Source organism: Egretta garzetta, unplaced genomic scaffold (assembly GCF_000687185.1).
Source record: "Egretta garzetta isolate BGI_Z169 unplaced genomic scaffold, ASM68718v1 scaffold61, whole genome shotgun sequence".
Lineage (NCBI taxonomy): Eukaryota > Metazoa > Chordata > Aves > Pelecaniformes > Ardeidae > Egretta > Egretta garzetta.
The window spans coordinates 259,719-279,069 of NW_009258620.1; the positions used below are offsets into that span (position 1 = coordinate 259,719).

The window sequence follows — 19,351 nt, forward strand, 5'->3', positions numbered from 1 at the left end:
GGGATGGGCTCTGGAGCTCGGGTCCGTGTGCTAAAGCACATCGTCCCCTCTAACTCCTGGGGGAGAAACGGGGAGAAGGCGCAAATTTTCTTCTCCCTTTCCTGCCTCTCCAAGGCAAAGGAGGAAAGGCGAGTGGTGGGGGAAGCATCAAGGTGCTATTCTGTCTCCTCCTTGTCCACCACCACCACTGACTTACCTTCTGATGATTAAAAATTTATCAAACTGACGTCTCAGCGAGGGACGACAAAGCCGGGTAGGCCCCTCAGCCCCACGTCCCAGACAGCCAATGGGACAGGGAAGACGGACAAGGTTGTGTGGCTGCTTTCTGGCCAACGTTACGTGGCTGCAGGCTAAGAACTTCTGTAGTGTTTCTTCTTGTGGCTTTGCTCCCCGGGAAGCCTGTCGGTGACAAAATGCTGGCTTTTCACAGGAGCTAGGCTTGCTTGTGTCTGTCAATTTGAAAGCTGCCCCCCAAGCAAAAAAACCTGTGCTCCACAGCCCCTCACATTGCTGATTTTCTGTTCTACAGGCGCTAGCCATATTGCACGTGTGATGCTGCTTGGTGAAGATGCAAGTGCAGAAAATGTCACCTCAGGAGCTTGCTGCACTGCTCTGCGAAGAAGGGGACCACCATCTCGCCCAGCAGGAGTTACCAATAGCCACTGCTTTCTACATGGCTGCCTTCAGCTGCAGTGCCCCCACAGCAGTACAGAAAGTGAACTCCTTGGACAAAGGGCCCTGGGAGAAGGTGATAGCCACTCTGGAGATGTGGTGCAAAGGCAAGAATCAGATTCCCAAGATCCAGAGCAAGAACTTGGCCGTTGTCTCCCTCAGTGTGGGAATAGCTGCCATCTTTCTCTCCACCCTAAGTCCTGACAGTGTGGTATCCTCAGTATATAAACTGGAGACCCTGCTCAGGCAAGGATGCTGCGAGGAGGTGGTGAGTAAATGCAATACCCTGCTCCAGGCTAACACAAAGCATTCAGTGGAACTGCTGCTGCTGAGGGCGTTGGCATGGGTGCTGTCGGGAACACAAGTTAGGAGGGGAGTTGCAGACTACCTCCAAGCCTTTGTGATGCATCGGGCTGAGGCAGTGGCCTATGTGCGTTCTAGGCAAAGGGAATACCTGCCACAGGTCATCCAGGCCTTCTCTAATTATCTCTCAACATATCAGAAAGAAAGCCCAGATCACAGTTCCTTGGACCAGTGGCTGGGCAATTGCTGTGACTTCCTGTCTGCAGTGGCACCGGATGATGTCTGGGTTTGCAGGGTGCAGGCAGCTTACCTCCTTAAGAAAAGCAAATACGAGGAGTGTGTGGCAGTTTGTAGCAAGGCCCTCAAGGGCTTCTCAGCTGATAATAATCTCAGAGATGAGAAAGCTTTGGGTCTGCTCTTGGAACGGGCTGCTGCATATTTCTTCTTAAGTGGATGGATGCAGGAAATGACGCAGGATTTAGCAGAAGCCTTTGCAGCAGCCCCTGCCCAGGCAATGAAGCACTTTGAAGAGCTTTTCTCACCACATGACACTGAGCAGATAGAAGAACAGGCTAGAACTGTTTTGGAGGTGAAGTTTGCAGCATACAGGGAGGCTGTGCGTACTCGGGCTGAACTCAGAGGTAATCATGGTACCGAACTGCTGCCTTCTGTCATCCAGACAGTCCAGTTCCTCCTTCAGATCTCCCCAGGGTCCAAACGTGAGCTCAGTGTTCGGCTTGCAGACTGCCATCTCCTGCATGGACACATCAGAACTGCCCTGGATATCTGTGACCACCTCTTGGCAGCAGAGCAGAAAACTTACTACAATACTCTCTTAGCATTGCGAGGATTCTGCTCCCTCCACACTCATGACCATCAGCAAGCCCTGCAGGACTTTCAAAAGGTCATTGAGCATGATTCCCCACATCCTAACAGCTGTATTAAAGCCTTATGTGGGCGTGGACTTATCCGGATTTCTGGTGGCAGCCATTACTTGACAGCCCTGGATTATATCACAGCTTGCCAGCTAAAGCTGGAAGAAACCATCTTCACAATCAAGTCCTATGTGCCATGGAACCAAAGAGGACTGCTGCTAAGAGTTCTCCAAGAAGAAGGGCAGAAGATGCTCCGGAAGAAGAGGTACCCAGGAGGCAGTTCTGCCTGGGGGCAGAGAAAGAAATGGGGCTTTCTAACAGAAAGAGAATGGCTTGACTAGTAGAGGGGGTATTTGCTTCAGGTAACTGACAACAGGATATAGACCTTTTTAAAGTTCCTAATTAACCTAACGGGTTGAAATAAAACTGCATAGGTGTGGTTATTCCAGCAAAATACTGTTTTGCTGGTATGTCAGAATGCAATGGGATCCACATAGGCAAATCAGCTCAATCTTTCTATGGAAGTTAATCCATAACATGCCAATTGGCCTAAGATAGGAGCCAGCAAGATGCTAGAAATAATATGGCAGAGATTTCTCCTCTAAAGGAGTAGATAAACCCATAATAAAACAGATTCGGTGGTACTAGCTGGCTCCTGTCACTGTCAGCTCTGAACTTAAGGAGCTGAGGTGCTACTATGTGTGTACTCGGTGCTGGCAGTCCAAATTCTTTTCTCAATGTTAACTGTATTAATGTCATATTGAAGGCTGGGAGATGTGAGACAGGGACACCAAACTATTCCAGCTAAATCCATTAAAACCTGAGTTTGAAGGTAGAACAAGGTGTAATGGAGGGACTCTGAGGTTTTAATACTTAAAATCGTCTTTCTAAAGATTGCTCAATGTAGTATCTTTATTAGCTTTCTATTTGTTCCAACACAAAACAAGCTGCTATTTAAATGTAAATGTTTCATTTTCAAAGTTTTATCTGATACCACCCCAGGAAAACTCTTCCATTTTCTCCAAAATTGAATTTTTGTGTTACTTTCTCTGGTTTTGCTCATGTGAATACTCGTATTTCAGGGGAAAACTTGAAAATTTGAAGTGGGAAATAGCATGCGGAAGTTCATCTCAGGTGGCTGCTCCTTACAACTGATACCCACACTATTTATTCTCTTAATAATTTCAGTACTATTACAGCCTCTTTCTTCAGTTGCATCTTCTTTTTTTTTTTTTTTCCTCACTGTTACTTTTCCTTTTCCCCTTGTGGTATCAGCTGTAACCACAGATATCAATCATTATTTGTTAACCTTTCTTTAGAGCCACAACTGCTTAAGAACATGTATTTATAAAGAGGGATTATGATTATGGAATTAAGTGGCAGAGGTATCTATGGTGCTGGATATGGTAAAATGTATCATCCATTTTGATATTGGACTGATAACCTGTTTCTTAGCTTTCAGGTGAGACAAAGAGGCTCTGTTACTCTCATTAGCATTTTTTCCTTGAAGGTGATCTTTCGCTTTTTTTTTCCTCCAGAGATGCCCCTGGGGTTTACCATCTGGCTTCTCTGTTGGTGGAGCTGGACACTTCTGATGAAGTATCACAGATCCTTTGTGCTGATGCCCTGTACCAGATGGGCTGTGTAGAAGAGGCTCACAAGCTCCTCTCACTAGCCCTCTCAGGAAATCCACAGAGGTCTCCCATCCTGGCTAGACTTGCGCTTCTGCAGTTGAAGAAGGGTTTCATATATGACGGTAACCAGGTAAGGAGCACCTGGCTGGGAGAGAGAATGAGAGAGTCACCAGTGAAGAGGGTTTACAACCCTTTTGGCTGATACAGAAGGTGCATGGTAGAACTCAAGAGGGACTACTTTAGAGACATAGGCTTGCCAGAGGGTGTTCCAAGGGCTTTCAGTTTTCCAGCACAGCGCTCTGCTTGTCTCCTGCTCCTCAGTGTTACATGGCAAGTGTAAGGCTCTGGCACTGTGAAGCCACCTCACGACGCGGTGCAAAGTTGGAACCCACCCCATCACACAACCTGCGGTGGGTTTTCCGGTGGGGCTGCACCTACCCCAACCTGTGCTTCAAGACGTTTCTCAGGAATGGTGGCAAACTGCTAAATATAGGCCTCATGAGTAGGGCTTTCTGTCTGTAGCACAGAGAACGCAAGGACTCCTAGCTAATTGCAGCCCATTTCTCACATGCTATTTAATGGCACGTTTCATAACTAGGCAGAGCGGGACTGAGCATCCTGCTTCTAGTGACAATATTGATGGGATTCATAATTTTCCCCTAGAGAAAAGAAGGCAGAATTACTACCTAACGGATTATCCTAATGAAGCATTGTAGGGGGCAGGTGGGGAAAGAAACAAAACCAGAAGCTCAAATACCAGCCTGCAGTTTTCTTTCTTAAGTGGCTAATGACTTGTGCTTGAAACTGTGAAAGAGATTCCAACATGTTGATTCCCCTACCAAGGATTACAAAGCTGAATTACCAGGTTCTACCATCAGAGGGAACTATTGCACTTTTTTAAATCCCATATCAATTCTGCTAGCAATAGAGAAAGGTTTTATTGTCACCACTTCACTACTCCCTATGAAAAATAAAAGTTTTGTATAATTTGCTGCCTTTGGGAAGGCTACGCATGAATGACATGACTTTATGAATACATTGCCCTTGGAAGTTGGATTCCTATCTGTGGCTTCTGCAGTTCCATAGATGGAACATATATGTCAGCAAACATTTATCTTCAAACTGTTTTTGTCCCACCTGCCTGTCAGCACCCGAACACTTGTATCTATTAATAAAATTAATTGTGCTGGCTTCTCTGGCTCAGGTTTGAATGTTGAGTACCTGCTAAGCACATTTGCTTTGCTAGAGGAAACACCTTTTGGTTCTTTTGCTTAGGAAACGTAGTAAAAAAAGTGGTGATTTTCACTCTAGTGAATGGAGGCAAAGATACCATATGTCAGGCAAGATTCTTTTCCAGGAGAACAGCAGTTTGTGGATTTGAAGCCATACTTTTCCCAGATTCCCAATAGCAATACTAAAAGAAAGGCACAGCATTTCACTGATTTTCCATTAATTCACTGGTTTCCATTTTACAGTCAAAAGGGGTCACTGGAATTCTTCTGTTCCACAGAAACTTTCTCTCTTTGGGGCAATCATCCTGTGGTTCAGCTGTATTTATAAAAACAGTTGACTGCCAGTCTGGAACAGACGCTGCCCAAAGTAAGCAAAGCGGCATTAGTATTTCCCCAGCATGATTTCCTCAGCTGCAGTGGCGGTGAGAAAAGATAAGTAATCTTTTCTCCAACATGCATTTACACTAGGGCCAGCTGAGGAATAAGGTGCAAGAGATTCACAGTCCTTGGCCAGACCGTGGCTTGCTGAAGCCCCAGTGAAACATGGGGAAGTATGGGGTAAGAGCATTCTTGTCTCACCAGACAGCAATATTTCCAGGTTTAACATGACTTAATTTACCTTTTCATGCCAATCTTTCTCTTCTGCCTTTTTCTCTCCAATTGTTAAGCTGCTAAAGAAAGTGATCAGAATTGGAGATACCTCCTGCCTCCTGCCAGTCATGGACATTTTCAAAGATGAAGACCGGAAGTTGATGCAAACGCACTGCCATTTCAGAGCGCTGACCATCTTGAAGGACAGACAGGAGGATGCTGACATCAAAGAGGCCATTGCCTACCTTTCCTTTGCCATCATTGCTTCGGGTAGGGTTGTCAAGATTCTGATAGGAGATTTGCTTCTATGGGAAGTCAGATCAGTGGGTAGGCAAGCATGTCCATCCAATTCGCATCTGTCATTTCCCCAATGAGAAGATTGAAACAGTAGACTTACAAAGGCAGGTGAAGAGCAGGATAAAATTTGCTTAAAGTAGCAACTCCTCTGGACCATGAAATAGTGCAATTAAACAGCGAGTGCAGTTCCTACTGTCCCATAAGTAGCTTGTGAACTCCTTAAAATGGCTTGCAAGAGTCCAGTTCAGTTCTAAAGCGACATCAGCCCCTTTTCTTCACCTGTCCAGAAGACCCAGCATGTGATTTTGTTCTGTTGTTCAACTCATGAAATCCTCCTGGAGCACAGCTGAGGATTATTTTAAATTGGATTGTTCACATGCTAGAAGTTAAGTTCAGGCATAAACTACCCTTACCGGGTCATATCAGCACAAAGAACCCACAATTCCTTCAAAACAAGGAAAAGATCTTTAACGTCCTGAACCCATCTATTTCCAGCTGGATAGTTTGAGATTTCCAATCTAATAATTTCCCTGTTTTTCCTGCTCCAGAAAAGTACTGTGTAGAGTGTACACAAAACACAATGGATGTCTTCTTTACACTTTACAGTCTTCTGCTATGGTAGACGTGCTACCAACCATCAGACTGCATTTACTGTTTGTTTGCTGTAGGTTGCTTTTGAGTAATTGGTCTGGACAAATTGATCTGTAACCATAATTTTTTTCATACGTTTGGTCACACATTTTCTTGCAAGTACAGCTGTGCTGTTGAACAAACTACATGTTTTAATGTTGGCAGTGCTGTCTTCCTAGAGCCTTTAGATTATTTTCCTTTTTATGTGCCATGCTTTCCTTCTTTACTGTGCTTAAAAAAAGACCCTTTTAGGATAAGCAGTGTAATGCTGTTCTTCCATTGGTAAAGGAAACGCAGAACGGCAGGGGGATTCTTCTGTACTTAATGTAGGGAGGCTGTTTTATCACAGCCCCACATACATGCTCAAAATACAGGGAAAAGTCTCAAGGAAATCCTACAGAATTACTTTTCCTTCTATAAAACTGGATTTTTCAGTAACTGCACACAGGTGACTGAGGTAAGCCTGAAGCCTAGCAATGTCAAGAGAAGCCAGGGATTTTTGATCCAGTTGTCCAACTGCTAAGTTGGTCAACCACATTTTTGGAAATGTTTCTCCAGAAAATTAAACTTGATCTAGAAAGAGATGAGAGCTTCTTTGAAAGTACAATATAATCGTTTCTTAAAGAGATCAAAGCCAAACCTGTGATAAGTGGGAGGGGAATTTGGTCCCTGTGAGCCCCTTTCAGAATAAAGAAGCAGCCTTCATCCTGTTTGTTTTTTTGTAACTTTTAGAGGAGATGCTAACTGGTAAGCAATTTGGAAAATCTACTGAAACAGAACCAGCTTCAACCCATTTTAGAGGCTCCCCTGTTTCAGCCATAGTTCGTTACATCAGTTAGTACCCTGAAAACATTCCTACCAATGAAATTTATCAGGTACCTCCTGTTTCATTAGAATGAACACGCTGTAAATACAGTCATTGCAGCAAAGCACCTGCCTCCTTGTTCCAACAGACCAATGAATGCATAGTTCCAGTGCACCCACTTACATGCATCACTGTCCTAGCTTTTCCTAAGGAGAGAGAGCAGGCTAACATGGAAATGCTTCTGGCATGTTCCAAGTAAAACCATGTTTGTATGGAAATCTGCCTTTCACTCTGAGCAAATATTATGACAGCAGCATTGAGAAGGAGAGAGACTGGTTTATGAAAATGGAAAAAACCCAAACCTGTTAATTGCTTTGAGATGGTTCCATTTCACAGCCCATGCATTCCAGCTTATCAACTCCCCACCTGCTAGAACAGATGCTTGTTAAAAAATAGATATTGTCTTTATGGGAGCCAATTGATAGAGCTCCAGAGCGATAATAACCTTTGGTACAGAAGTTTTGGAGCATATCAGGAGGGAGAAAAAGCCTCATTACTGTAAAAGAATTGCTAGGAGCCTGTCTGCTGGCTCATCTCTGCAGGCAGCTGTGCAAGACACTGCATTTGCTGACCTCCCTATGAAAAAATATTTACAGTGGCACTGATGATTTATCATCCAGTATTGGGATGCCACAGTTATTGATTGCAACCCTGGGCAAATTAAGATCCTTACTGAAATTGTCTTGAAAGGAAGGAGCATGTGGATGGCAGAAAGATCTATGCTCTGCAACCAGTGAATGAACAGACTATGATTTTCACTGTCAACTATATGTGTTTATTTGGGCAGCACTTATTTGAAAACAGAGGAAAAAGAATTTAGTATCACAAGTCCCAGTGCATATTAAGTGTGGCAGTAAATTAGTCAGTCCTGTCTGAATTAATGTTTTATCCAAAACAATGTGTACCTTCTGACTCCACTTTATTAAAACAGCCAAATGGCCTCGTGCCTCCATCCTCGCATATCTTCCTCTTAGAGCTTTCTTCTCTCATTTGTGCTGCATTTGGAGAAAGATGTGGTGGAGGAATAGAGGTGGAGATATTCCCTCTTACAATAGCATCATCTTCCTTTTGCTGTTTTGCAGAGCAACATCACAATGCTGTCTTTTAGACGTCCCCATGAAAATGCATGGAAGACCTCAGGGCAGAATAACAAAGGCCAAAACTTTCCAGACCTCCTCAAAAATTGATAGCAGTAGTTTCATGACAACTGTCAAACATGGAATTCCTCTATACTGTCAGCTGGCTGAGCCTAGGTATCCCAGGGAAGGTAGAAAAAAAAAAATTGCCTGCGTGGAAAGGTTGAGTGCTTAATAATTGCAAGCCACTCCTTTTGCTTCCTTTGGCTGTTCCTGAGGAGACCTCCTCTTGCTGAGACCTTGAGGCAATCAGAAAAGCAGTGATGGATATTTGAGGAGAGACAGTGTTGACTGACAGGTGTATTTGTTTTTAGGAGAAACCAGGAAGCTTTTGAGCTAGTTGAGCAATGTGATTTTAAGATTTTCATTCTGTTAGCCTTTCCACTCATTCAATTTTTTATTACAATATTCTTTTGGCATGTTTAACTAGACTGAAGACTCTTTGAAGTGGAGCCTGTGTTTTTGGTGTGCCTGGCACAGTGTGGTTCCTGTTCCTGTCTGGAAAGTTAGAGTCACAGTAAGAAAGTTACAGTTATAAATCAAATTGCAGCCATACAAATACTCTCAGCAAAGTGCCCTTTCTTTCTGTAAATCACTGTTAGAATGACTTTTTTCTCTGTGTACTATTTCCAGAACTGGTACTTCTGTTTATAACATGCAGAATCTTTCTTTTTTGAAAGACTGGACAGCAGGACACTTAACTGATTCAGTACTGTGTTTTGGAAACCAACCTGGCATAGATTCTTTTTTTCCTTTCAACTCAGAACTGATAGTATGTGACAGGAATTCCACTGGCAACAAAAATAAAGGAAACTACCACTTAAGTACTCCTCATTGTACTTAATCAGGTATCCTCAGGCAAAATGGAATTTTTCTATAGCTTCATATGGATATCCTTGGATATCCTGTCCAGCACCCTCCTTATTCTTCCAGTAACATCTGTGGATTGCAGTTCCTTAACCATATTTGCCTTCATCCAGCACAGCCCTCTTATTCCAACCTTGCCACAGCTCTGAATAAAGCGATACTTACTTTTCGTTCCTGCAGCCACCGTAACACAACATGTAGGTCTACCGCATCTTTTTCACTTAGCTGCTTTGAAGCCTTTTGGTGGGGCTTAGTGGCCTGCACACACTGGGATTTACTGCACCCTGGTTTAGAGCAGCAGGCTTGAGACCTTTCAAGTAAGCATGGCTCCATTTCTCTCTTCCAGGTGGTTATGCTGAAGACTGCCTTCTCATCAGGGCTCAATGTTACGGGCACCTTGGTCAGAAGAAAACCGCTATTTTTGATTATAATGCCATCCTAAAGGAGGACCCTAGGAATGTGCAAGCTCTGAGTGGACGAGGATTCATTCACCTTACTCTGAAGCAGCAGAAGGTGTTAGCACTATATTGATTTGCTGGTGATTTTTCTGACAGTATTGAGCAATATTAGTGTAAGGTACTACAGGCTTTGTCACGGACTCACTGAAATCAAAAGAGTTTCTCACAGAATTTGGTCAGTGAAGGCTCTTGTTTTGGCTGGATGTGTAAGTAGTCCACTTGACATTACTGATTTGTTTTCCCAAGTCTAGAGAGACAAAGACTAAACCTTAATCATAGATCAGATCACATTCACTGTCACTACTATGCATTGATTTGCAGTGCTGCAAACTCTCCCCTATATTTGATCTCACATTTTCATGACATGATGTTGTGTTAGACGAAATGTAGCAACAACAAGAGAAAAAAGAACGGTTTCAAGGTTTAGTGAGTCCCTCTCTATCATCTGTGAAAAGCTCATGTGTGCAATTAGTGTTACTTTGGAGACCTTTTCATTGCCTGGAAATCATGTCAGATGTTTGCACAGTTTATCTGCTTCTAATCTGCTCAACAGCCTTACACTTTACCTGCACATCACACCAATCCTACAGTGAGTTGGAAATGGAGCACCTCCAGTTTGGTGTGTGGATTTGTGCTGGTTTATCCTGGCTGAGCCAAATCTTGCGTGCACTTACTCATTCACAGAATCTCTTTATTGTTGCTATAAGAATTTTTTCAATTATACTCAGAGGAGTTCAAACCACTTCGCAAATAGTTATTCAAACCTGTCTTTATACTCTTCTATCAGCTTTGCAAAGGGAAAAGATGCAGCACAAGGACAGGGAAGAGCAAAGAGCTTCCAAAGGTGTGCAGCTGACCTGTGGGACAGCAGAGAACTGAAAGCACCTGAAAGAACAAATTATCGATACATAGTTATTGCTACCATTTAATTTTTTGGTCTTGTTTTCACATAGGAGGCAGTGCAAGATTTGGTCTCAGCACTGAAGGTGGAGGCAGGAGTAGTGATCCCAGCAATCCTGTCTTTAAAGCATGAAGCCCAGGGGTTGATCGCTCAATGGCTTCTTCAGCATGGCAGGACTGCGTTAACTGAGCTTGTTGCTACTAAAGACCTTTCAAAAGAAGAAACCCTCAGGGATCTTCTCGTGATTGCAAAAGCACTAATCAAAATTTGCAAGGATGCACAATATCACATCTTCTACACAGATGTTTTGATTGCAAATGGTAAGTTCCCATTCTTTTACACAGCTGATCAGACTAAGTGAATGAGCAGTAAATTAAAAGAAAGTGAATGTTAAATGGCAAGCACATTGTTATATAGAATGGAACTTTCAAGAGAAGTTTGCAAGTATTTTCAGAAAGGGTATGAAGTAATTAATACCCTTAGATGTGGACTGTGGACAGGCTACCTAAATTCTGCTTTAGTAACTTTTCTTGATGTCTCTTTCTCCACGTGGAATGAGTTATATAGCTTGTACTGATGTTAACCAACAGGAGGGTATGAAGAGGCCCTTGGCCACCTTCAGGAAGCATTCGGCCACTCTCCTGCTGATCTTTTTGCTAGTGCAAGACTAGCTGTGCTGCAGCTGAAGAAGAGGAATGTGCCCGTGGCAGCTCACTCATTCAGCATCCTAGCTAAGAAAGATGAAAGGGACTTGCGGTTTCTCCTGAACTTCGTAGACGCTAAGCAACAGCAGCATCTCTCTCAGGTACAATCCTTTATTGATGCCGCACCTCTGGATTCAGTGGGGAAAGAAATAGGAAGAAAAATTAGGCTGCAGAGATTTTCCCTGCCTTGTCTTTAACAGAATTGTGTGGAAAAACCGTTTATCAGATGAACAAGGAACAAACTGGCTTCTTCTTCCAGCCTTCACTTCAGCTGGAACTGGGATTTGAATCCAAACGTTTTTCATCGCAGTGACCTTGCTTCAGCCTCTAATAATTCATCATTACCACTTCTTACCACTTGGGGGAATTTCTTGTTGGTCTCCCTAGCACGGGACCTGTTTGATCCCAATGCTGAAATGCAGGGGATGTGAGGGGCAGCAGCTAGAGATTTAACAAGATCATTGCTCGTATTGTACTCTGTATGAGTTACATGGTGCTCATAGCTGGCTTCTGGCGAAGGGGAATTCATGTTCTGTTCATTTTCTTGATGAAATGAAACTGAAGGTTCTGATTCGGTCACATTAAGTGCTTGGATCCTTTTCATGCCCCTCTGTGTAACATTTAGAAATTTAAATAACATTCCCATTTTTATAAAATGACTGGCCTTTGAGATTGGTGTTGGTTTTCTTAGCTAAAACTGACACAGAAACAGCACATTGCTCTAGTCCACCCAAGTACGTATTTTTCAGTATTTTTTCCAAGTTTCTCCCCCAAAGTGCATCCAGGTCTGAGAAAGCATCTCCAATAATAAGACAGGATGAGGTCAGATTGATGGTGAGGAGTTTTAACATTCACTCAAGCATCTGCAATTCTGATTACCCAGAAGCTCCATGTTCTGAGAATCAGTTTGCTTCCTTTTATTCAATTTGTAGATTGTGTGCGCCCTGGTGAGAAGCTATATTGTTATGCTTTCTCCCAGGTTATAAAACAAACAACATGCTGATAATACTTAATGCATCTTGAGGGGAGTACTTTGTATGTATTTTAGCAAAACAGCAGGAGGATATAAGTAAACAAGTATTAATTTACCGGTCCCTAGATATACCCCATTACAGAGAAAAGAGCCCCTCTCTTCTGAGTAATGTAAAAAGTTCAGTCTTATGGGGAAGAGTTTGAAGATTTTAGAGCCAATTTGCAATCTTTCGCTATATCAAGTTGATAAAGGTACAATCAAGAATGTGTCTGTGGAGGCCCTAAGGAGGGGTCTATAAATGAAGATACATTTTACAGCTGAATTTCCCTTGCTGCCGCATCACTAGTTTTGTATGGAAGTCTCACAGCTAAGTCCATCCATGCTGCTTTCCGAGAAAACACAGGAGGGATTTGCTTATGCTGTGAATAAGAAAAAAAAAAGATAAGAAAAAAAAACAAACAAACTAATTTTTGTACAGCTTAAACTGCACTGATAAGAACTCACTGGTGCTACACATTAGCTACAGAAACCTTTAAAATGGGAGGGGCACTTTATTTCTGTCTTTTTTTGGCAGCTGTCAATGAGATCTGGAATAAAACCCCTTACTTGAGGCTTATTTACCATGAAAGATTTCTCTGCTACTTCAGAGAATAGGGGTGGCTGGACTGATTTCAAGACTGGAACTCATCAATACCAGTGTTGGAAGTAAAATAGAGTAAATTTTATTTTTTTTTTTTTTTAATCTTTAACCTTGTGCTTTTGTTCGACTGAGTAAACATTTGGACTCAAGCACCTGGGAGTCTTTGCATATTCTCTAATCTTCAAAGATTTCATGAGTGTGATTACTTTTATTACTCATTAGCCCAGAATCACAAAGGGGTTTTTTATATGTATTTGGTGACAAGGGGCTAAGTATGTACTTTGCTGGGGAAGGAATTGGTTAATTCACCTGCCCGGTGTCTCAAAGGATTTTCCAGTAGCACTTCCGTTTGCCTGCAAGGTTATTCCAGTTTGTCTGTGAAAGGCAGATCTCAGTAAAAGCGAAAAAGCTTACAGACAGAATTAGTGCCAAAAACTCCAATAATGGCCTTAGTTTGCCATGGCTCCTAACTACACTGTAGGGGAGGCTGTTCTTTCTGTTGCCTCCATTTCACAAGTAAGGAGACTGAAGCAAAGAAGAGTTTCGTGGTTTATGCTCAGCCCTCAGTCGCAGCAGTCCACGCACAAAAGTATTACTGCCATATTGTTTTAGAGTGTTTGTAGATTACAGGCATTATAGAAATGTGTCATCATTATCCTGGAGTCTGGTCTGAAAAGCTAAAAATAATTCTACGTACGCTGAATAGGAAAGGGTGGAGGAAGGAGAGCTCCTTGATGTACTGATTTTTTTCATGAAAAACAAAGCAATAAAGTTCTTCCATTATTTATAGTCTAAGGAGTCCCATGCTAAGAAATTTGTAAACAACTGGGAGAGCCACATGGGAATAGGATTCTGAAAGATTTATTAAACTGCAAAAGGTCAGAGGAAGGGAGTTTGCTTGCCGCTAGTGCGGCTTCAACCCTTCAGTTTCCTAGGTTGGAGGTTAAATGCGTGACTGATTGCTAACTCCTTGCCCAGATCCTCAGAGCTGCACTTTCTGTTGGCTGTTGACATGCCATAGGATATCCCGAGCTGACTGCTACCAAAATGGTCTCAAAAAGCTATATGCTCTGTGTCAGAATTAGACCCTCAGCCCAAGGTAGAAGTTGCCACATGAAGGCTTGTGGACTCCAAATAGGGTCTGCAGGTAAAGAAGGAAAGACTTCTGCCAAAGCTCAAGGCTTATCAATCCGTCTGCTGGTATTTACGGCTCAGAGACTAACGCTGGGCCATAAACTCCTCACTTCTTTTCTTTCTAAGGAATCAAACCTTGGTCGGTTTCAACAGAGACTAGTCACTAGGGACTGGAACCAAAAATGCAAGAAAAATGTGTGTATTTTCAGTCCTTTGTCACCCAGTGAGGTGACTAGATGGTAGAAAGGGACAGAGATGTAATCCAGGAAGCAATCCCATCGCCAGTCACTGATGGCCTGCCAAGTCCTTTCCAGATGGCACCAGAATCATTTCAGTCTGGAAGCCATAATCAAATCTTCAGTGATGAGTTTGAAGATGGACTACAGTTCATCTGTGAATGGACTACATAGCCTGCTCTCAGCTTTCCAAAGTTACCTGCCGTGAGGCTGATGGCAAAAAAAGTGCTTCTCAAAAGCCACATTCAGAGAGAGCAGCTGAACCCGGTTGTGCAATATCCTTCTGGCTTTCTGTGCACTTCCTATATCTTTTTTTCCATAAGTCTTCTTTCAATAGTTATCTCTATTCAGAAGATGATGCGCAAGTAAGCTGCTAATTAATCCAGCAGTGTCATACACCAAAAATGAGACCCAGCTCAGTTCCTTTAAGTCAGGCAGAGCCAAAAGGGAATCCAGCTGCCTAATAACCATGTTTACTCCATCGGTGAAGATGAGAGAGAATCATTTATTCGCAGATGCGCCTTTTTCCTCCAAGTACGGCAGGAAATCCAGAATCTTGTGGCTTGCTTACTCTGGGGACCGTCAGTGAAATGTGAAGAAGTCAAAGCACTGGCTCAGTTAATAAGTGGCAATATCGTATGTGGTGCAGTAAGCCAAAATGATCCTGGTTAGCGCACTAACAGGTTCAGCATTAGATTAGTCATTCAGGAGAACAACAAAAATTGTATTTTTCTTCTGCCATTGAAACAACAAATGCACTTTAAAGGCTGAAAATGACAATTTAACTATACAAATGCAAGTTATTTTGAGGAACCACACTGTGCTCTGTAGAACAATGTGATCTAGAACTTTAGAATTTCTATGGAAAAAAAAAATCTTCTCAGGATGCTCCTCACAATTCCACCTTGATCCCTTGTTAAAATCCTGCCACTGAGAAAACACTTGCCTTGACTAGTTGCCTTAAAAACACTTGAAAGGACAAACTAAACTTACTACTCTTTAAATGTATATACAGACAGACATCTGAGATGTTTTTGGACAGGCTGCCTTACAATTTATGGCCAGAATATATATGTATATATATATATGTATATACAGACAGACATCTGAGATGGTTTTGGACAGGCTGCCTTACAATTTATGGCCAGAACTATTAAAGCCAGTGACTGACATTATTTGAGGAGAGGTCCTATTTCTATTTCTAGCTGTGGAAGCTGAGAGGCTAATAAATATGACTACATAAAGGATTTTACATTCTTTTATAGCAAAATAACTGGGGTAGAAACTGTCAGGAATGGCTAAATTGTTTCATACCACTGGTCTCGGATGAGGTGCTCGGAGTTAACCTGCAATATTGATCCGTTTCATCCAGAACCTGCTTTCCTTAGTTCTGTTAAACAGCCATCAATTCTGATCTAAGTCACCCAAAATAAAAAGGCAAGACACACAAAGAGGCTGAAAGACCTGAGCCAGCTGTCAAGTGTGGCTCCTGAGACAGTGGCTGGGGGGAAAAAAAAAAACAAGCATCCAAAGGCAATGTGTGATATCCCATGGAACGAGACTGATGAAAACACTTAACCTGTGCTTCGAGTCTCAGCTTGTTTGCCTCAGCCTTCTGTAAGACCTAAGCTGCTGGTGGCAGTCTTGTTTATAACTTAAATATTCACTCTGCTGCAGCATGTTAAAAGCTTTGTTTATTACCAATCAAGGGAAATAATGAGGAATCCATTTGAGGCAAACAGGTCTAATGGAGTTTTCTTTATTGACCTTTATGAACCTAAAAATTACGTGGCTCTTTCTGCCTTCTCTATTTTCTTGTTGTTGTTTTTCCCTTCAGATAAGGGCAGGTAGTTCACTTGCACTTGAGATTAATGATTAGCAAAGCCATCAATTGTTTTTTTCCTATAGCTTGGGTAAACTTCAGTAGGGACCAACCTTCATTGTCAGCACATGCAAATATTTGTGGGTCAGTACGTGGGGCTCTCTATCTATTGACCAGAAGATGCAATTTCCATACAGTCACCTGTTAGAGCAGACCACGGCAGAAATTTGGTTTCATGAAGAGAATGCTGTCTACTTTGAGCGTTCGGTCTGTTCAGTTTTCAGTTCACGTATCATTCCTAAGGAATGTAAACAACTTCAGAAGAGATGTTCTGAGAAAGCTTTAGCAAAACATGCGTAAACAAAGAGGAGTAGTTCAGAAACTCTTGAGATAACACCAAGTGCCCACTGATCCAAGATTTTTTTTATATCTGCATGCAAAAAATATGCCAATTATATGTTCTCCAACTAGATGCAATTTCAACATTTGAAAAAGTATCCAAAACTTCTTAGTGTCTGTGTCTACCCGTGGCCATCCCAGACTAGATATTTTATTCTTTTTTTTCCACTTTTAATAACTAATATTGAGTAACTTTCTGTCCACAGGTAGCAGCCCAAGAAGGAAATATGCTGATTAAAGAATACCGCTACGAGAAGGCTCTTGATTATTACACCCTGGCTATCCTGACAAGCAAAGATAATCCCAGGTATCTCCGACTGAGGGCTTCTTGCCTTATGCATCTGAAAAAATACGACAAAGCTTTAAAAGATATGGAGAAAGTGATCCAGAAGCACGGCTGTAACAGTCTGAAAACACGCGTTGAGGACCACTGTGCAAAAGGACGCCTGCTGTTGTCAATGGCTGAGGAAGAGGCAGCAGTTAAGCAGTATATTGAGGCACTGCAGTTAGATGAATCTATGGCATTGTGCAGCATCATGAATGGCCCTGGCAGTGAAATCTTAACCAAAACATTTCATAAGATTGCACAATATAACTTTGAAATGCAGCATTATGAAGAGGCCTGGAAAATCACAGACTATGGCCTTAAAATTGATAAAAATACTGAACTGAAAAAGCTGAAAACAAGACTTAAGCGAGAGGCATCAAGCTGTAGCATACATTAATTTATCTGTTTGGGGATTTTCTGGTGTCTGCTTTCTAGTTTGTTTGTGAGGCTGCAAGAATAAGGGAGAGATGAGAAGCAGCTCATGATAAATATGCAATGAACATGCACTGAACTTTGTACAGCAAGTTTACAAGTAGAAAGTTTCAGGTAGTGAAACAAAACTGACCGAGAGTCCTATGAGAAAAAGGCAAATTGCAGTATTCTTTAAAATTACTGTGGATGTATGTAAACTTCCCCTTGTGAAGAAAGTGTTCTGTCTGGCTAAACTGAACTAAGTCTAACACATGGGTTCCAATCATAGCGAAGGAAAACATTCAAATAGCTTGCCGTTTATGAATAATAACCGTGTCTTTCCTTGCTATTTATTTGATTAGCTTTAACACATACTGTTCAATTAAGTAGCCTTATTTTTATGGGCCAGTCAAACAGATGAGTCAAAAGTAACATTTGTAATGTGTTTGTGAAGGACCACATGTGTTACACCACTCAGATGACCCACTCCTGAATGGAAGGAACCACCCTTGTCTAGAGGATTTGCAACAATCAGCACCAATATAGGGGAGTGGAGCAGTACAAATGCCACGTAAACTGTTTTTCTGTCCCAGGGAACACAGGTAATATGAAGAATGAGACTCAACAGAGATGAAACATCCAATCTAGTGACTAATACCCTGTTTTCTGGGATACACAGGCAGCTATACTCCAGCTTCCAGATCCCTGTCTCTCAGTTTGCCAGTGCAGAGTCACGGAGAAAACGTCCCAGTAGGGGTGTCCACAAGAGTCCGCTGAATACCATCTTTCACGTGCCTGGATATTTGTGCACAAAAGACAGCACTGGAGCATGAACTAGTCAAGAAGTGATCAAGGTACAAGTAGGAGGTCAGGGCTGGAGGCAACAGCCAAGAGCAATGTGATTGCTCTGCAGTGATTCAGCACTCATTCATCATCCATGCTGGACAGCATGGGAATCAACATCTCACATGCTCTGAAGAGTTTTGCCCTCTGTCCCGTACAGCTTCACCGCCTGTAAGAACAGCTAGACTTAGGGAGCAGCACAGAGATAGTGCTGATACGCCAGCTTCACAGGCTGTAAGAACAGCTGGACATAGGGGGCAGCACAGAGGTAGTGCCAATATACCCGATTTCTGCATGGTTTGGTGTTTCATCTGTGCAATGGGAGTCTATGGCTGAATTTGGAAGCAGTATGCCTATGCTGTGCAAAAAGGAAACAATGAGGTGGGGCCCAAACCAACAGACTTGTATATTTGTTTTGACTGCTCCAAGTGAATTCCTCCCAATGTTTTTGGAGTGTGATAATACAACCATGAAGAAAAATAGAAACTACTATTGAAAACAAAGATTAAAGCAATACTGAGAACTGCTCTCCTGCTTTGATTAGGATGAAAGGGAAATGAAACATTTTCTTTGTTGTTACATTGTTTTCTGAAAGGCAACATTCCAGGGTGAAACTTCATTCAGGAGCCATGCAGTCAACTCAATAGCCAATGATACCATCTGTATCCTTACATCTTTTTTTTTCTCCTCTGAATGCTCCTTTTTTTCTTCCCTAAGAGCACAGGTAAGAGTGGGCTTCTTTCCTTTCAAGAATAGTTACTCTGGTTTTAATCCTAGTGACACTGATTAGTACTTTTTGCTCCTAATTGGCATCAAGATGCTACAGGATAATTTCCTTCCAAGCATGAAATTATATCCTTAAACAACTGTTGGTTACATCTGCAAGCTGAAAGAAATAACTTTGCTCATTTTTCTTTAAATAGTAATCAGCAGAGAGGAATTTCTCTGTGTCTCATGGTAAAATTTTTGAGAAGCAGTTGTTTAGGGCTTCTGAATTTTTTTTGTTTTGCTTGATTTTTGTTTTGGGTTTTTGATTGACCGGAATAATAAATCTCTTTACAGCTTCACGCTGGCTATTTTGCTAGCATTCCCTCTTTTATTTGCAGGTTTGGTTCAGTGTCAGTCAGCTGATAGTTTCTTTAGCAGTTTGATCCTTCTCTGCCTTTTAGAATGGAATAGTTGTGGTTGGAAGGGACCTGCAACAATTGTCTAGGCCAACTGCCTGACCACTTCAGGGCTGACCAAAAGTTAAAGCATATTATTAAGGGTATTGTCCCATTGCCTCTTAAACACTGACAGGCATGGGGCATCAGCCACCTCTAGGAAGCCCCTTCCAATGTTTGACCATCCTCCCAGTAAAGAAACTTTCCTAATATCTGGTCTGAGACGCCTTTGTCTGT

At 42.2% G+C, this 19,351-nt stretch overlaps 1 protein-coding gene across 1 annotated transcript; it reads left to right on the forward strand.

Annotated features, from left to right (window-relative positions):
* Positions 1 to 568: 568 nt before the first annotated feature.
* Positions 569 to 17,094, forward strand: TTC34 (tetratricopeptide repeat domain 34). Its single transcript, XM_035903588.1, is given in 7 exon segments — positions 569 to 2,181; positions 3,389 to 3,614; positions 5,385 to 5,577; positions 9,449 to 9,615; positions 10,514 to 10,781; positions 11,052 to 11,266; positions 16,576 to 17,094. Coding segments are annotated over 7 exon segments (3,201 nt in total).
* Positions 17,095 to 19,351: the final 2,257 nt, after the last annotated feature.